Here is an 18,651-nt window from a genome sequence, read left to right on the forward strand (position 1 = left end):
CTATCTTTCTGGGCCCCCAGATCCTGAAAGTTCCCCTCCTCGAGCCCCCAGCCCCGGCGTCCTGCTGGCCCGGAAGCACTAGCGTCTCAACCCCGCCCCAGGGAAGAGGGGCTGCTGCAGAGGGGAGGGGGGCCTGGGTAGCCCACCCACACCAGGGGCTTCAGTGTCCCGGGGACATCTGCAGGGTGCGGGGGTGAAAGGGGGCGGGGAATGAGGGGCCTGGGTTAAAGGGCTTGGAGGATACATCATGTCTTTACAGTTAAAAACCCAGTGCCCTGAGAGACAGGGGACCCCGAGCAGGGGAGGTCGGTGCAGCAGGCCAGGGCGGATGGTGTCTGCTGGCGGTGGGGAGCTGGCCTGACCAGGCAGCAGGGTGCAGGACGTCCGGGCCCTGCTGAGTCATGAGATTTGCAGGGAGGTGAGGGCCCACGTCCTCCGTCCCCGCACCTCTCCGCACCGCCGGCCGGCCGTCCCCGGCCTCTCTGGGACCCGGCCCTGCTTCCTGGGGCTCCGGGCCCCTCCCTGCCCTCCCTCGACGACGGGGCTGGGGTCCCCAAGTTTGGGGCGGGGGGGGCAGAAGATCCCGGGGGGTGCCCTGCTCTGCGGCTCATCCCGGGACCGGAGGAGTGAGTGTGCACCCTTCTTCTGTCCGGAACTCGCAGGGGAGCCGGGTCCCTAGTTCTGTCCGGATGCGTCCAAAGTCCCCTCGGTGACAACTTCTGGACCATCCAGCCCAGAGCCCGCCCCACGCTGCGCCCCTCAGTTGGGGCATGAAAGCCGGCCGGGAGGAGAAAGTTTGGGGGGCAGGGGTGCGCCACGGACACGGTGCGGACTCACCGGAGAGGCCGAAGCAGCAGAGAGACCCGGATCCCACGCGCGGGCGAAGTAGGGGCGGAGGGGACGCGCTGACACAGCCCCCGGCCCAGTCCCCGCGCTGGCCGGGCCCCAACTCGGCCGAGAGGCTCTGCCGCAGACCCGCGGAGCCGCTGTGCGCCCGCGGGGCGGGGGAGGGAGGGAGGGAGGCGGGGCCGGCGGCGGCGCTGCGGCGCGGGGCGGGGCGGGAGGAGGAGGGAGCGAGAGGACGGAGGGGGCGGAGGGCCCGCAGGAGCTGGACCCCGCTCCGCGCAGCCCGCCGGCTCCTGGCGCCCCCTCCTGCTGCAGGTCGGGAAGAGTCAGGCCTCCGGTCCCGCTCGGGCAACATCCTCAGGAGCCCCCACCCGCGGCCATTTGTGCTGTGGGCGCCCCTCCCCGCCCCGCCCCCCTGGCCCCTCTACCCACAGTTGTCCCGCGGAGGGCGGGGGCTTCTGGGCCTAAAGGAGCGGTGAGGCAGGGGACCCGTGGGAGAAGTTAAAGGTGCACGGCCCACGGGACAGGCTGGGTGGGGAGTCAGGAGGGGCGGGGAGGAAACTGCCATTTGTCAAACACCAGGGCTTTACGGCGCGCCGGCCCCTTCCTTCACGCTGACCTTGTCCCTTTAAGGTGGGCACTGGGGGCCGCGTGCCCTGAGGGGTGAGTGGCCACGGGAGCCGGCCCGGGCAGCAGGGGCTGCCGGTCCCTGCAGCGTGGCTGGAACACCCCCTTCAAGTCGGGGAGCCGACCCCTCCCACGGTTGCCCCTGTCCTGAGGACAGAAGCCGCCGAGGGGGCTTGTCCCCCCGTGTGGCCAGCAACGCCGGTGGGTCCTGGAGGCATCCCAGCAGGCTCGGCTGGGGGCTCCGGCTGGGGGCTCCCGGCAGGGGCCGCACCGCCCTGGCTGTCAGAAGGTGCCGGAAGAACCCTGGAGAGTCCCCAGACAGGCTGCCACCCACAGCCCTGAGGCGCCGAGGTCAGCCCTGCCCACCCAGAGTGGGAGCTGAGGAGGCAAGAGTGGGAGGGGGTGTTGTCCAGTCTGTCACCATGACTTAGGACGCCGGGCGTCCCCCACCTTGGCCAGGTGTATCCCGGGGCTCTTGTGTGACCAGGTGGGCCGCCGCTCAGCCCTTCCTGCTCCCACACCGGCGGGGGATCTGCGGGACCAGGCCGGAGGGAGGGCTGCAGCCTGCTGGCATGGCGCCCGGCAAGCTCACTGGCTGACTCGCTGCCTCCCCCCGCCCCCCCGGCGCTCCAGTCAAAGGAAGCCTGGTCTCAACCTGCTGCCCAGCCCCCGGCGCGCCCGGAACCCGAGGGCGGAGGACTGCAGCCCGCCTTCCAGAAGGGAGCCCGAGCCACTGCGGTCTCCCCGGCTGCAGCCTCGGTGTTCACCGTCAGGACCAGGAGTGCCTGGGCCACAAACCCCGCCTGGGGCTCAGCGTCTCTCACGCTCACTCCCCAGCCGCGGGGCTGGGGGAGGTGGAGTGGGAAGGACGGCCACACCCAGGCTCCCGAGCTCTGCCCTCCTCAGAGCATGAGCCCTGGCGGTCTCAGGCCGCACTGCCTCCGGGCAGCTTGACCCCGACCAGCAGGAGGGCCAGGGAGGGCTGCCCGCCTCACTCGGAGAGCTCTCCAAGGGGAAGGCGCCTGCCACCTTCTGCTGGGCTTCCTGGCCGGGAGAGGGACCACAGGGGACCGCGGACTCTGACCCCGCCGCCCCCGGGCCGTCTCCCTTGGGACCAAAGCTCCCGCACCCTCCCTGCCACCCACGAGGATCTTCCCGGAGACGGCCCCGCTCTGGCCTCCGTCTCACAGCAGCTGGGCTCCCTCCCTCACACGTGCATCCACCGCGTCCCCTGTCCTGGCAAGTGCTCTGTCCTCGGGCTCTCCAGAGCACTGCCCGGCCACACTGCGGGCTCGGGACAACTCCTGTCCCCTCCCTCGGGGCTGTGCCCCCTGCCCCAGCCCCCCGCCCCCCGCCCCACGCCACGCCTCGGGAGCCTCTGTGCTGGCCACTGTGCTGACCACTGAGCCAAACGGCTGCGTGGTGCCGAGTCGAGGGTTAAAACTCCTGAGCAGCTCCCATCACTCCAGGTCTCGGGTTTTCTTCTTCCGATCGGAAGCCATGGGCATACCAACTACACACATTTTAAAACTTATTTATTTCACGCTGAAGTCCACTTAACTTTTAGATATTGCTTAAAAAGGCTTTTAACAGGAAAGACAAATTTTAAGACTTTCTTTACTCTGAAAGAGAGCAGAAGAGAGGAAGAGAGAGGAACTTCAGTGTGGATGCCTCACATGTGCCCCCTACTGGGGACCAGGCCCGCAACCCGAGCATGTGCCTGGACCGAGAATCGAACCGAGGGCCCTTCGGTTCGCAGGCTGGCGCTCAGGCCACTGGGCCAAACCAGCCGGGACGAGAAGACAAATTGTAAAACCCTGGTCTCCAGACAGCCAGCTCCTCCAGGAAGCTGATGCAGGTGGACCACAACTGATCCCCACGCGGTGAACACACACCAAAAGCAACTTTAAAAACTGAGTTTGCCCCCACCGGGGAGACTGAAGAGCCGTGTGGCCTTGGGGGCGGGCCTCTGCGCCTTTCCAAAGCCCCGGCTTCGCTGTTGACAGGAGCCGCCCCTCAGGTACCGCGGAAGTGAAGTGACATGTTGGTGAACACGCGGCAGGGGCTTCACGCCGGGCAGCCACACACGCACGCCCAGGGAGACGGTGCCATGGGTCTGGGCACTGTGAGTGTTCGGGCGGAGTCTGACCCTAGGAGGAGCGTCCCCGATTGTGTTTCCGAAAACCAAACTCGGGGGCCGGGCCTGATGTCCTGGGAGGTCCCTTCCCTGCTGGCCTGTCGGAGCCATCTGTGCAGAGCTGACCGGAGTGGCTTCTGCACTGCCTGGGCTCCGAGCGCAGACGCCTCCCACGGGCTGTGACGCCGCAGGGGAGCGTGGCGCAGTCCTCTGAGGTGAGGAGTGCTCAGCACACACACGGGAGATGCGGGCGTTGCAGGGATCAGTAGTTTCTCACCGTGGGTGGCTGCAGCCTCCTCACACTGAGCCGACGGCCTGGCCAGGGAGGGTTCAGAGGGGCTGACCGGCTCAGCCACACGCGGCCCCCAGGTGCCATGCTGTGTCCTCCCTGCGAGCCCCCAGGGACGGCGCCGCACTCTGCCGGACGCCGTGGGGGCTGCGGACACCGGGAGGGCTCAATGCGCTGGGCGAGGACGGGGTCCTGGCACCGCAGGGGCCTGCTCTCCAGCTCCAGCCTATGGCTCAGTCGCCCCTCAGCAGCCAGAGGTGGAGCGGCCTTTCCCTGTGTGTGTGTGTGGGGGGGGGGGGAGTCCCGCTGCAGAAGTCTGGAGGGGAGGCCAGCCCTGGGTGTGTGGCCTGCAGGCCCGCCCCAGCTCTGGTCCTCCGCTGCCCTCTCCTGCTGCCCGTCCCAAGTCCCTGCTGGCCCATCCTGGAGGACAGGAAAACGCCCACCCCTTCTTCCAGCGCCCCAGCCCACCCCACCCACGGTTCCAGGGTACTAGGGGACTAATAACTAGAAGCAAGAGGACTGTGCTGGCCACTACTTCAAACTAGGAAGTGGGTCACTCCCTCCCTGGGCACAGCTGTCCCTCTGGGAACCCCAAGTGTCCCACCCTCCAAGGGTCGGGCAGATGCGGAGCGGCACTAACACTAACATGCTCTGTATCTCAAATTCTACAGCCCACAAGGGCACAGCTTCGCATCAAAACTCCAGCCACCCACCCACCCGCCCGCCCACCCCCACGGTGCTGTGGAAGTACCCAAGAGCGAGCTCAGTGATGCAGCAGGCCGCATGTGGTGGCAGACGCACGGCCCCGTGCTCGCGGGGTCCGTGTCACAGCTCAGCGACGAGTCCTGCGCACACTGCCCCGCCCCCCGCCCCCCCCCCCCGCCCCCGCGTCTGCTTCCCTGAGGGCTCGGCAACCCCTCGAGCAGGTCCCGTCTCGGGCCCTTGTCCGGTGAGGAGGCTCTGGGGTTGCAGCTAGGTGTCCGGGCAGCACACCTGTCCTCTCTGGGGCCGGCCTGTCCCGGGCCTCCCTGCACCCACAGGACCTTTGTCCATCGTCCCTCCTCCTCCCATAAACCACCCTGTGCAGGGACCCTCGGAGAGAAGGGTGGTGCACAAGGCCGGGACGTAATGCTTCAACTGGCTCCCTCTCAACAGCTCCCTCCAAAGGGCCAACCCGAACAGGGCGCATCCTGTCTCAAGGTGGCAGGAAGGCCCACGGCGCTCACAGCCACCCTCTGGTGGCCAAGCCTGGAGAGGCATCTGTGGCAACACCCAGGCACAGCAAACCGCCCACTGCTTTCTGGACACGGCTTCTGCTCCAGGTTGTCCACTCCTGTTCCTTAGAGGTATCCTCTGCTCGAGGGGTGGGGTGAGGGGACAGTGGAGTGGGATGGTGATGGGTGAGGTGAGGCTGGCACTCACGCCACCCCCCCCACCACAGCCGCCTGGGCATGACAAGGCTGCGGCCTCGCCTCCTTGGGGGCACCGCCTGGGTGAGGACACAGTGGTGCCTGGCTAGGCCAGCGCCACTGCACGGCACAGGGCACGGCCCACCTGTTCCCGGCACCCCCAAGGACAAGGATACTTGTGGTGTTTTGCCCACGTGGCTGGCTGTGCCCGTGTCAAGGCTAAAGAGAGCTGCTACATTTCAAGACATCTCTACAAAACAGAAGCGCTCTCCACGCTGGGCCACAGAAAAGCAAGTGGCCGGCTGGTGGCTGTGGCCCCCGGCCACGTCTTCCCAGGTGGAATCTGGGAGCGAGAGGAAGGTGTGGGCACAGGCCTGGGCACGAAGCAGGTTGGCCCGCCTGCACCGGGCCCACGCGCTCAGTTCAAGACCCACAGAGCCCCGACGAGGAGCCGGCACAGCCGGGGAGACTGGCTCCCCGCACAGGGCTCATGGGACCGCCAGTCCCACCCTCCCAGGACCGGCCATCCCTGCAGTGAACACGGTAACAGCCTGCCTGTGCCCCACGGAGGGCCATCCGAAGGAGCGGACCAGGACAGGGCACTGCCTAGCCTGGAACGAACAGAGGCCCAAGGGCCCCGTAACCGGACAAAGAATCATCTCAACGGCTCTGGGCTCCCGCAGCACCACCTAGGAGCTCCGCACACCCCGCCAGCAGGGCACCGGGGCTCCGAGGCAGCGGGCGGCAGCCTGCCTGGCCTGCTGAGCCCCGACAGCCCCCCACCCCCCCCGTCGGGCGGCATTTGTTCCCGACGGTCTGACCCCCAGTCTGTCCCAGGGATGCTTCCAGCTGTTCCATGAACCGATGACACGCGTGCACGGCTGCATGGAAACAAAACTGAGTTGCTTATAGATCTTCTATTAAATCAGGTACAGGTGAAACTCTGATAAAGGATTGAATAAAACTGTTTAGTGTGAATAGAGAAACAGGTAAGGCCCCTCACAAACTACGCCTAAACCACCGACTCCACAGGAAGCCCATGCTGACCATCAGTGGTGATGCCTTGGATGGCTGCAAGAAGGCCCGGCCTCCAGGCCGCAGTGCCTCTCCGCGCTCAGTTTATTGAAGAACACGCACACGGCTGAGGCTGAGAAACGGGGGGGGGGGGGGTGGGGGGGTGGGGGGGGGCGGCGGTGCTGCCCCGCCCCCGGTCTGCCCCGCCCCCACGCAGAAGGGGCTGTCTTCCGCCTGTGCTCCTGCGGAACCATGGAAAAGTACTGGCAAGGGCAGACGGAGCCCGGCCTGCGACCAGGGACGCTTGCCAGGAGCTCGATTTTCTTTCTTGGGGAGAGAAGAGAGGGTGTCTTTGGCACCTCCCAGAGCACTCTGTCTCCTTGGAAAGGCGGTTTTTAGTCTCTCTCTTTCCCAGCCAAGGGGGACGAGGCAGAATGGGCTCGTGGCGCCCTCCACCTGGGACCACTCACAGCCCGCACCTGCCCCAACGCGGCAGCACCCCCCCCCCCCCCCCCGGAAAACAGAGCGCACGTCTGCACCCGCCACACTCAGCCCTCCGCCCCTGCACCGAGACCAAGAACCGAGACGGGGGCAGGGTGATCCTTAGGTGGCTGGCCGGCCTCCAACGTCCCAACGCACCGATGAAGCCGTTCCTCCGCAAGCATTCTCGAAGCATAAAAGAGAATGTTACATAAACGGAAGAAGTGAGATACGCACCTTACACAGATTAACTCTAAACTCTGAAAATGGATTTACAACAGTTTTTACTTTCTGTAAATTCCTTCTTGATACAGTGTTTTTTTGGGTGGGCAGCTTTTGGGAAACATTTCTGTTGCAAGTTCCACAGGGCAACGCTGGGAGGCCCCTGCGCACTGGGGGCGCCGCCAGGACCCCACGTGGAGCAGACGGGCGCTGGGAGCTCTGCTGGCGTCCTCAGCTCCTCCTCCCAACAGCTGCATGGGAAGCCTTCTCTGCCGCATCGTGTGGCAGAAAGACCGTTTTAACCTGGCCGATGCCAAGCACAGACTAGCACAGTTATGGACGCGACTGCTCTGGAAGTTCCCATCATCCGTCTCCTGTTGCGGGGACACAGCATCTGTGATCCACTCGCTGGCTCTACGGCAGGACAGAGCCCAGAGAAACACCTACGGGCACTCCACACCAGCCGACATCTGGGCCTCGCAGAACACCCCCACCCACGGGGACTCTAAGTGAGAGGCAGAGGCTGGTCACGGAGGGGCCCTCAGAGCGCAGCGGGAGGTGGGGAGGGAAGGCGGGCCCCTCCCTTCGGGACAGACCCCAAGGGGCTACCAGCTTCCCGAGGTTGGCAGCTCTGGCTTTTGGTTAACATTGAGATGGGAACCCTCCCTCCTCTTGTGAAGCTGGCATCCAGTTGCCAGCCAGCCTTCTGCCCCCTTGCCCAAGGCTGCAGAACCCCCAAGAAATCACCAGTCTGATCTGGAAGGTGAGCTGGGGCACTCGCCCACCCGAGTCCGACTTTCCCCGCCGACCCTGGGGCTCAGGGCCCACTCTGACAGCGCCCCTCACGGAGCCGCAGGACCGGAACAGTGCCGGGCTGTTTCTCCTTTGTTCCCCAGGACCCGGCCTGTCGGGTAACGCTCAGCACAAGGTCTCTAGACAACAACACTGTTGTCGCTGTGGGTACAGCACACCAGGCATCGACCGGCAGGTGAAGGTACTCCGGGCCCACTGGGGGCATCAGCGTGCAAGGCAGCGACCGGAACACACCGCCGAGCCCGACCGCTGACCAGCAGCACACCCTGACGGCAGCAGCTGGTGCTCAGACCTCAGCAGCATCGTGAACAGGCCACCTCACCTGGGCAGGGGTGGGCTGCATGCACACACCTGTCTTTGCCCTCACCCAGTGAGGCAGAGGCTCCATCTCCCCACCCACAGACACACCTGTCAGGGGCTGTGTGGGACCCTCTGGTGAAGAAAAGCTGGGGGGGGGGGGGACAGGGAGGTGCCAACACATGTAAGCCCCCCTCCCCAACAGCATGGGGACAGCTGGCACCCCGTCCCAACGTCAGGGGACCCTAAGACTGTGGAAGGCCAGATGATACTCCAGAGAGTTGTCTCTGTTGCCCCCAGAGCTCCCATCTGACAAGGAGCGATGTCACAGCTCGGGGACGAGTGTGACCAGGAGCCACTCTCACAGGCACAGGCTCGCCAGCTACACACAAGGGGCCGGCACAGGTCTGTGTCTGCTGCGGCACAGACCCACTGGGGTCGCCCACCTTCGGGTTCACGGCCGCAGCCTGTGGGGGCAGCGAGGACCAGCAACAGGAGGAAGACGCCGGCCAGAGCCTGCCCCGTCCACCAGAGTCCTCCCCGGGGCACACGAGGCCCTTCACAACGGCGAAGAGGGCAAGGAGACGGGCCGCCCGCGGCAGCCACCGCTGCCAGAGCCGAGGACACAGACGAGAGTGAGGAAGGCAGAGCCCGGGGCTCCCCAGCTCCCCTCACCCCACACTCCTCAAGCCTCGGAGCTCCTCCTGCCGCCTCGCCCTGCGCCCAAGTGTCTCTGGCAGCTCACGCGCAGCGAGGGTGCCATCTCTGTGAGAGGGGGCCCGAATGATTCGCCCACGTTCTGGGGAAGCGTGGCTCTAGAGACAGGATCTACTCCTCGAAGACGGCGGGGTTGGCCCTTGTTAGTGGGGACTGGAGGCAGTGGAGCAGGATCCAGAACAAAAGGCCGCTGCCGGCAGTGCGGCCGCCTGGCTGGGCAGAGGCCGAGGAGAGCCTCGCCCTCTGGTAGCAGGAGGCAGGGGCTGCGGTCTGGTGGCTGCAAATAACCAGCATGTGGTGTTCCAGGGGACCAAGGATTTATTCACAATGGAAACGGCAACATTTTATACAAGCCACCAGAACAAAACAAACAAACAAACAAACAAACAAACAAACAAAACCCAGAGAGGAAGGAAGGGGCAGGGGGCAGGCCCAGGACAGCCGGGCGAGCCCCCCCCAACCAGCGCAGCTCTGCATGGCTCCTCCTCCAGGGCCCTGGAGACCAGGCCCCTGCATCCGCACGCCAACCAGAGGCTGAGGCACCAACACACTGTTTGGAAGTTTGGTTTGTTTTAATTCCAGCCACTGAAACCAACATAGAAGTTATTGCTTAGATAAATAAACCTAGTCTACGAGGAAAAGAAAAGTGGATAAAGAAACAAAACCCCGAGAGTGAAAAACGTACGTTCCCCAATATGGTAACAGTAAACAGGAGAGAAACGCCTCCCATGAGGATTCACTGGAATTTCTGGTGCCCTCTGGGCACTGACCCCGAGTCGGCCCCCCCGCCGGCCCGACGTGGACGCTGTGCGGGACCAGGTGTGCGCCCCGGCGCCGGCCCAGGCGGGCGGGGAGCCTGCAGAACAGTCCGCGCTTCAAACCTCAGCCACCACAGACCGCTCTCACGGAAAAAAATACAAAAGGTGTCAAAAAAATTTTTAGTTGTTTTTTTTCTTTTTTTCAAAGAGTTCTGGAAAAACAATCCCTAAGGAATAGAAATAGCACCGTTTGCAGGCTGGTCTAGACCCCAGTCCTGCAGCTTTGCTGAGCAACTGAAGCCATCGTGGGTGGAGTCCCGAGTGACAGGGAGTGGGTGGGGGGTGCCGGGCTCATTTTCGGCTCGGTGCCTCCTTCCCCGTGCAGCGCACACAGACGTAGTCTTCCTTCTCGGCCATCTCGGGGGAGACACCGACGCAGACCTGGTGGAACCACCGGTTGCAGCTGCCATCACACTGGACCCAGTCCACCTGGTTACAGAGAGCGGGGAGACGGGGCGTTCAGAGGACAGTGGGCCCGCAGCTGGGCGGGCCAGCCTCAGACCGGTCCGGCCGTCTGCCGCCAGTGGCCACCGTCCCACCACTGGGATCCTGGCACCGCAGCCAGAGCCACCGAGTTGAAGCCGCTCTTCAGGCCGTGACTGCTTTGGGGTGGAGGCGGTGGCGCCCTGGGACAGGCAAGCAGGGGCGCTGCGTCAGCATCCCTCCCACCTCCGCAGCACCAGGGCGGTGCCGGCCGGAGGAGCAGGAAGAGGAGAAAGGGAAGACGGAGAGTGTCTTCAGGAAAGGAAGGAGCCCCCGAAGCGACGGCAAGAGCACAGAGACCGGTGGGGGCTGGCCGGCCGTTCAGACGGGCTCAGAGCAGGAGAGCAGGAGAGCAGGAGAGCAGGAGAGCAGGAGAGCAGGAGAAGGACCGGGCGAGGCGAGGGCCGGCCCGCAGGGTTTGCCAGCTAGGGGGGCGCTCGTCCTCTAGGCCCCGACCTCACTGACCTCGTCTCCTTCCGGCTGCAGGCAGCTCCCCGCCGGGCAGACGGCGTCTTCGTCCTCAGAGTCCTCCTGCTCCGAGTGGGACGTGTCTGAGGGCAGGGAATGTGTGTCCGCGGAGCGGACGAAGTCACAGCTGCGTGCACTCTCTGACAGGAGAGTGTCCGTGTCCGTGGGGTGGCTCAGTCTGACTCTCTTCCTTCTGGGGGCCCGCACCCTCCTCGCCCGGTCCCATCGCTCTCGGGTGAGGCCTTCTCTGTCCAGGCGCCGCTTCAGCTTCCTCTCCAGGCCGCCGGCCCCATCGCGCTTCCCGCGGCAGCAGTCACTCTGGGTGGGAGACGAGGACACCAGGTTTTAGCCTCCAGCTCACCCACAACTAAAGTGAATGGGGCCGAGAACCGGCTGTGGGGGCGACAGGATGCGCCCCCGTCGATGCGGAAGATGCGTAAACTACCGCGTCCGAGCACCGTCACCTCCCCTCCGCGCCCCTCAGGATGGCCCACTGGACGTCAGGCTGTCAATGGAATTCTGGGAAAAGGCTACAGACAGAACTAGCCTCCCAGTCGTTCAACCAGCACCAGAAGCTGGGCAGACACCTCCACTCGTTTTAGCCAAATCCACGAGCTACTACCGACAGACTCCAGAGCTCACGCCAGGCGCTCCCGAGGGTCCTCTGGCCCACGGCACTCTCGCAGGCGTGCACACGCCTCCCTCCCCGAAGGACACGCGTCCCCGCCCGGCAGCGGAGCAGGCGCACGGATGAGCCACACGCAGTAAGTCATCTGTGATGAAGTAGCCACCCGTGACCACTACCGTGATGATGGATTCGGCTGTGCATGCTGACACCTGCCTTTGTGGGCTCCTGGTGAGCCTGTCCCCTCCCCTGACCACGGCCCCCAGGGCTGCAGGCCCAGGGCAGTCAGCTCTGGGGCAGGAAGAAGCGGCAGCTGCGACCCAGGCCGTTCTCCAGGCTCCCCGGTCAAGTCCGCCAGCACTCCGCACAAACACCCGCAGTCTCACCCCACCCTGCCAGCGGCTTTCTCGCTGTGGTTAGAGGAGGTCCAGTCTTGTTTAAGTGTAAACTCCAAGATCATCTTTGACTTCTGGAGGTTTTGTTCCCAAAGGCCTTCCCACAACATACTGCATTTTCATCTCTACTGTTTCTTTTACAGAAGGAAAAAAGCCTGCTTCCAGCTGTCACCTGGACACGATGAGAAGCAGCGTGGTGCTAAAAAGGAGTTCCCAGAGTGACCTGGAAAGCAGGACCAGGAGCCAGGCTGTGGGCCAAAGGGGTGTCCAGCACCTGCCTGGTCGCTGGCAGCCACAGGTGGGCAGTTTGCCTCCCTTTCTGGGAGGGGGATGCCTCCACGCACCAGACGGCGCACACAGATGCAGACGGCCCCACCGCCCTGTCTGCCCAGCGCCTCCCGGACACTCACCTTCTCACTGCTGGGCCGCACCGGCGAGCTCCGGTCAGCCTGTGGAACAGAACTTGGCTTTGCAAGTAAAGTCCGGTACAGCTCCTGAATTTCAGGAAGGGCTACCTGGAGCAGCTGTGCTTCCATCAGCAGCTCGTTCACTTCCGGACTCACACCTGTCACAGACCAGACCACATCACCGCGCTGACAGCTAGTGTTACACACACATTTAGACCTGTGACGCCGGCGGGGGGCACCCGCAGGCGACAACCAGCCTGTGCTTCTAAGTTACATGCAGCTGAGGTTTCGGTCCACATGATGAGCTTCCAGTACAGTGGGTAAGCAGTCCCCAACGAGAGTTCCCGCCTTCTGGTGACCAGAAAGGACTCCTTCCACCCTGAGCCCCTCCCTCGCTCCCTCGCACGCATCTGCCTGCCACTCTGCCTCGACAGCTTGTAGCAGGAAGCACCGAAGAGCCCAGGGCACGGGTCACTGAGATGGAGAGGGGGCCTCAAGCAGGACTCAGGGGTGTCATTTACAGGTAGAAGCAGGAAAAGGAGCCAGTTCCAGTTGAGACTCCTCTCTAGGGTCCCCCACAAGTCTCCTTAGTGATGAGGTAACCCAGGGAGTCCGTGACCGAGTCTCTGATGGACATGCTGTGTTTACTTCTCAGCTGACACGGGCTTGACCCTTCCACCCCGAAGGCCATGGATGTAAAGGCTGCCTTTGTTTCCCATGCATCGATAAACCTTCAGACAGGATCTTTCTCTACCTTGCAAGTATGTGGTAACCATGTTTGACATTTCAGGATCACGTTCTTTGTCACAGTATTGATCGTCTATAACAAACCCTACTGTAAGCTCACTGGCTGCTACCCTGCCCTCAAGATACAAAGATACAAACCATGGAGGGGAATGCAACTCCATCCTGTCGAGAAGGGCGAGTGTGAGTACGAGGTTCTGCCGTCCCAGTCACCAGGCGAGGAAAAGGACGCTGTGCCAGGAGGCTGAGACACCTACAGGAGGAGACCCGGTTAGGGGAGGGCAGCCCCACCCATCCGATGGAAGGGGCGAAGGGATCAGGCAGCACCCAGAGAGAGACCTGGCTTTCCCACACGGAAAGCATCTCCTGGACCGCAGCTCTAGCCAGGTCCAGGCAGACCACTGAAACCCCAGCCCTCCTGGTCCCACACGGACTGACCCCAGGAGGGAGAGCTCCATGGGGAGGGAGGGAAGTTCTCGGGGCCTGAGGTGTGGCACAGAGAACACAGACAGGACCCCTGGAGCACACCAGCCGGATGTCATGCACATCGACCATCCTCCCTGCTCCACTGGCTACAGGGGGAGCTAAGAGAAACACCCCCCGTCCCCAGATCAGCAAGCGAGTAACGCAGTGCCTTTCCCCTTTATCAGTCAGCACGAACTCCCAGCACGTCTCGCCTAAGCAGACAGACGGTCTGCTGGGGGCCGCCCAGGCAGCCACCACTCCCCTGAGCGACAGAGGCTGGATTCGCCTGCTAGGGCCCGGGCACTGTGTTTCCAAAGCCTGGACGGAAACGGTTTGAAAAGAGCACAATGACAGAGACTGATTTTCTGTCCTCTCCGATCTGCTGAGAACTGAACGCACAAAATCCACACGCCGGTGTCCCTGCGGAGCTCCCTGCCACAGGGCGGAGGGCAAGGCTGGCCATGAGGCGGAGGCTGCCCTGCTGGTGCGTGTCTAGTAGGTCTGCGAGTTCACCCTGCAGCCAGTGCCCCGACACACAGCGCCCCTGCAGGGGGCGGCAGGGGAACCTGGCTTCTGGCAGACGGGCCCAGACGGGGTGGCACCTGCTGCCTCTCCTCTGAAGCCACTCGGCGCTCAGACCTTCTCACCCCCCCCCCCCCTTCTAGGGCAACTGTGGGCAGAAGGCAAGCGCCTTTTCTACTCAGTCACTTATGTGAAAAGAACAGAGGAAAAACACACAAAAAATTCAAAAACACACATATACCCAACATGCGTCGGGGTTCACGCACATAAATTACAAAAGTCCATGTACAACATGCATCCAGACACGAGAACCCTGCTCTAGAGGAACAGCGGCCAGGAGGCCACTCCTGACCAGCAGGCGCAGAGCAGACCCGAGCCGCTAGGTGGGGACCCAGGCCCTGCCACTCGGGACGCTGCAGGCCCGTCAGGGAGAGGGAGCGGAGCGCGGAAAGGCTCGGGCTCACCTTGCTGCTCTCCGGCGCCTGTCCAGCCGAGGCCTGCCACCTGCCGTGTGCCAGTCCGGAGCCCACGCGGCCGTGCACAGGCGTGAGGCCCCCCGACGACAGCAGGTGCTGGGCTCTGTGCTGCCAGCTCACGGTTCTCTCGATCATGTAGCGCAGGGCGTCCCCCTCGGGGAGGCGCACGCGGAGGCGCTGCAGGGAGGCCAGCAGGGGCAGGATCTTCTCCAGCGGAGGCTTCTCTGACCGCCGACAGTGGGGGCAGAGCCAGACGCGAGGGCCCTGCGGGGCACTGGGGGCGGCCACGCAGCGCGTGTGGAAAGCGTCCCTGCAGAGCTCGCACTGGATCATCGGGGCGGCGGGGGCCTGCTGGCACAGGCAGACCTTCGTCTCCGCGTCCGGGCCGGGCCGCAGCAGCTTCTCCTCGTTGGCGCGTCTCAGCGACCGCAGGGCCTCCATCTCCCTCAGGCGCGCCTCCCCGAGGGCCGCCATCTGCAACGACACCCACAGCCGAGGGCACCGTCACCGACGCGGCCACCTCCTGGGCTCCGAGCACACGCTCCACACTCAGGCCCGGGCTCTGCGGGACGCGCGCCGGACCTCGGTGACATGCCCCGTGGCGGTGAAGGGCCCGGCGTGGCGGCAGTGCCCGCCTCTCGGGCTGCAAAGGGGAGAGGCGTGTGACTGGACACGCTGCCTGGCACTTCCTGTGAACGATCACTTCGCACGCACCACTCCTGGACAGTCTAACTTCCATGCCCGTTTACCTCCTAGAAAATTCACTTCCCTGGAGACACGCAGGTTTCCCCCACCCCTCCCCCACCCTGTGCCCGCACTTCTAAAGTCCCCTCTGCTCTCTGCTCCTTAGTGGCAGACGGAAAGGCCCCCGGACCAGCCTCCACACAGCCATCAGCCACACCGCACTGTCCCCTGCGTGGAGAAGCACCACAGGAGCCACTGGGCCAGACCTTTCTCATGCACACGGGCAGGACAGAGCTAAGTGGGGCACGGGGCAAAGGCAGAAGCAGGCTGCTTTCCTGCAGGAAGTGGCCAGCCCCCTCCTACTGGGAAGTCGTTCCTCTCCAGTGAAACGAGAGCCGTGTCCCAGGAGAGTGCCAATGCAGCTAACCTGTAGCAGTGACCTGGAAACACAGACAGACTCCACCTCTCACTGAGCAGCTGGGGGATGCTGGGCACCTCTCGAACAGGGTTTCTGAGCTGTCCAGGGGGACCTGCGCACCTCAGTCAGCCCAGGCACTGCACGTACAGAGTCCAGGTCAAGTTAAAGGTGACCAGTTCAAAGTACAGGCTAAGCCAGAATCAGCCACCACCACCCTCGGTTTGGTGCAGTTTCCTCAACCGGAGGCTGGGCCACCATGTTCCTCGACCTCTTCACTAGCAAGCGGGGAGCACAGACTTGAATGGCTGAGCCGCCCCCTCTACACTCCAAAGCAGTGGGCCACAGAGACTGTGCCTTTCCCCGCCTATCCCCACATCCTCAGTGGCTCCATCTGTCACAGCTGGAACTGCTCCCCATCACCACGTCTGCCCACTGCCAGTTCCGACGGGACTCACAGATGAGGCCAGACCCAGCCCTCCACTGTCTCTCTGTGGACTGGAGAAGGAAAGGCACGCATGTGGGACTGGGGAAGCACCACAGAGGTCTGCACGTGTATCAGGTAACAGACCTCTGCTGCGTCAGAGAACACCCACGTATTTCTGGAGCAGAAGCCGCGCACCGCGTGGGCGGGTCAGGGACACTGGGGACAGCTCTCTCAGAGCTCCCCTCAAACCCAGCAGGGTGCAGCCGCTACGTGGAGAGGCGCACCGAGCTCCGAGCAGACAGGGTCTTTCTCCTCAGAGGCGAACCACAGACATCATGGGGAAAGGAGCCCCTGAAATACGCCAGAACGAGGCTCAGGCGGCAAGGTCTGATCAGCACTGACCAAATGTGCACAAACACGCCCAAGAAAGGCTGCCAGAACACGCCAATCAGCCCAGGCCACGCTGAACACCAGAGAAGTCAGCGGCTACAAGGAAGACACCGGGAAGAAGAGGCCCCACCCGAGGAGAGCGCCATGCGCCCGGGGCCACTCGGCAGGTGGCCCTGTGCTGGGGGGGTGGGGGGGTGGAGGCCGTGCTGTGTGCCGCAGACCGTCCACGTCCGGGTGGGCGCACATCTGACTGAGAAGCTCCTGCACACCAACGGAAACCACTGGCAGAGTGATATGGCACCCACCAAAGCGGAGGCAATGCTGGCAGATCACGCATCTCGGGCATCAAACTCATTTTCACTGGGGGCTGCATCAGCCTCGCGGCTGCCTTCAAAAGGCCAGAGGTAATTTTAGGACTACGTAAATATAACAACTACTCCTTAGCCAGAGGCAAGGAGCTCAGCACTGCCGCCCGGTCGAACCACGGAAGCAGGTTGGACAACAGGACAAGGTGGAGGGCTGGATTCGGCTGCAGGCCTTGTGTCTGCCTCCTGTCGCGTGTCTGATGGGAGTTAATACTCAGCTTACACAAAGAACTCGTGTAACATGAGAGCAACAAACCCAAACAACCCAATTAAAACGGGCAGAGAATCTCAACAGACGTCCTCCCAAACAGGACGCGCGGACAGCCACCAGGCACGTGAGGAGGCGCCCCACGCCACCACCGCTGGGGAAACGCGCGTCAGGACCACCGCGCGCCGTCCTGGAAGACGGGAAGCGGCAGGTGCCGGCGAGGACGTGGGAGAAAGGCGGCCCCCGTGCCCTGTGGGCGGGGCTGGTCCCTGGCGCAGCCCCCGTGGAGAGCAGTGGGCAACTCCCTCAGAGTCGAGAGCAGAACCACGACAGGATCCGGGCAGCCCACCTCTGGGCGTGTCCTCCACGCTGCAGGCATCGCCTGCACCCCACGTTCCTGCAGCGTCACTCACAGCAGCCGAGACGCGGAGGCCACCCGAGTGCCCACCGATGGGGGTGGGGGAGGACGTGGGGCGCATTCACACACCGGGGCACACTCAGCCGTGAGAGGAAGGAGGTCCTGCCGTGTGCATCAGCACTCACGGACCTACAGGGCCGTGGCTGAGTGGAGCAGGTCAGCGAGAGGCTAACTTTTAAAAAAAGTTTTAAAGGCTCCAAATGACAGTGCTGCCTCCCTCCGTCCTGACGCTGTGTTAGCAGAACACGCTCCACCTGGAAGCCAGCCCAGCACACCCAGGGCCCCAGCCGAGCCCAGAGGCACCGACGAACCAGTGCTGGGAGGCCCCTGCCTGTGCATCTTTCGTGGGAAACTTCTACCTACAGCAATTTCCAGAAACTCTTTTTGGTGAAACTGAGTACTTTTAACACTATTCTTCTGCTTGCCTTCCCAACATCCTGTGAATGAGGTGGGGGTGGGAGCCGCCCTCCCCACCACCCAAGGGAGGAGGCGAGGGGCCCATACGCACAGCCGTGGCCGTCTCCTTGCTCTCGGCTAAGGCCCTCTCCAGGTCGCTCAGAGTCTCCAGCCTGCTGCTCCTCTTCTTCCCACTGGGCAAGGGCTCCTTGAACTTCCTCTGCTTCCTCTTTGACCCCCAAGGGCCAGTATCACAGCGAGGACACAGCACCTAAAGGGTGGGACACAGCACAACCGCTGGCCCGCAGGGTTCAGACCCAGACGGGGCAGCCCCAGAGGCAGCGGTAAGCAGCGGGAAGGACGTCAAGTTCTTCCCTTTTAACATCTCCTCTGCACCGTGCTGCCACGAGGCGGACGACTCTCCTCTGAAGGAAGGGGGAAGGAAAGAGGGAGGAAGACGGAAATCTCACAAAGCACGGGCTCTGACTCAGCCCTGATGCATGACTGGCGTCGGCTTACAAAAATACACAAAGTCAGTGATGGTGCCTTATGAGAGGGGAGGGGACCCCTGTCAAGCTTACTAAATGCAAGTGGTAGAGTCCAATCTTAAAACAGACTGAGGAACCTCAATGAGAAAAGAGTCCTCCCTTACATCAAATGCTATCCTCAACGTGTCCACAAAACACTTGAAGGTTGTCTCACTGGAAGCTTAGAGGGATCTCCGGGCTCTACTGAAAACATCGTGGGTCTCCATGGGATGGAAGGGGCTGCACACGCACCTCCAGGAGCGAGTACGGGGAGTTCTCCATCAAGAACGTGTTAGCGGCACACTCTTTCCAGGCCTGGACTTCAGCCACCAGCGACTCCAGTCTTGGGAGGGAACTCAGATGCACTGGGATACAGCGGCCTCGAGTGACAAGTTCCACCAGTGTGTCCAACACTGGCACGCGGCCTCCAACCTGATAAATCGAGAGGAATTAGAGCGACTCAGAGAAAAGGGTGCTGCTGTGCAAAGTGGGAAAAGCCCAGCTGAGACTCAGCGCACACCCCCAACTGAACGAGTGACAGTCAGACAGACGGCCACAGAGCCCACG

The 18,651-nt window shown here is 63.3% G+C and overlaps 2 protein-coding genes across 2 annotated transcripts in view; both read right to left on the reverse strand.

The window, feature by feature from the left end:
* Positions 1 to 974, reverse strand: part of SYT2 (synaptotagmin 2) — a 38,954-nt gene extending 37,980 nt beyond the window's left edge. The window contains exon 1 of the mRNA XM_045861245.1: positions 838 to 974. The gene's annotated coding sequence lies outside the window, so the exon portion shown is untranslated. The remainder of the gene's footprint in view (positions 1 to 837) is intronic.
* An 8,434-nt stretch (positions 975 to 9,408) lies between these two features.
* The window catches only part of KDM5B (lysine demethylase 5B), a 50,627-nt gene continuing 41,384 nt past the window's right edge, over positions 9,409 to 18,651 (reverse strand). The window contains exons 21-27 of the mRNA XM_045860176.1: positions 18,337 to 18,516; positions 17,670 to 17,828; positions 14,243 to 14,728; positions 12,933 to 13,044; positions 12,051 to 12,205; positions 10,618 to 10,938; positions 9,409 to 10,098 (exon numbers count right to left, since the gene is read on the reverse strand). Of these exons, the coding sequence (XP_045716132.1) occupies positions 9,961 to 10,098; positions 10,618 to 10,938; positions 12,051 to 12,205; positions 12,933 to 13,044; positions 14,243 to 14,728; positions 17,670 to 17,828; positions 18,337 to 18,516 (1,551 nt within the window). The 3' untranslated portion in view covers positions 9,409 to 9,960. The remainder of the gene's footprint in view (positions 10,099 to 10,617; positions 10,939 to 12,050; positions 12,206 to 12,932; positions 13,045 to 14,242; positions 14,729 to 17,669; positions 17,829 to 18,336; positions 18,517 to 18,651) is intronic.

This window comes from Phyllostomus hastatus, unplaced genomic scaffold (genome assembly GCF_019186645.2).
Source record: "Phyllostomus hastatus isolate PE091 unplaced genomic scaffold, TTU_PhHast_1.1 phas_contig_148, whole genome shotgun sequence".
NCBI lineage: Eukaryota > Metazoa > Chordata > Mammalia > Chiroptera > Phyllostomidae > Phyllostomus > Phyllostomus hastatus.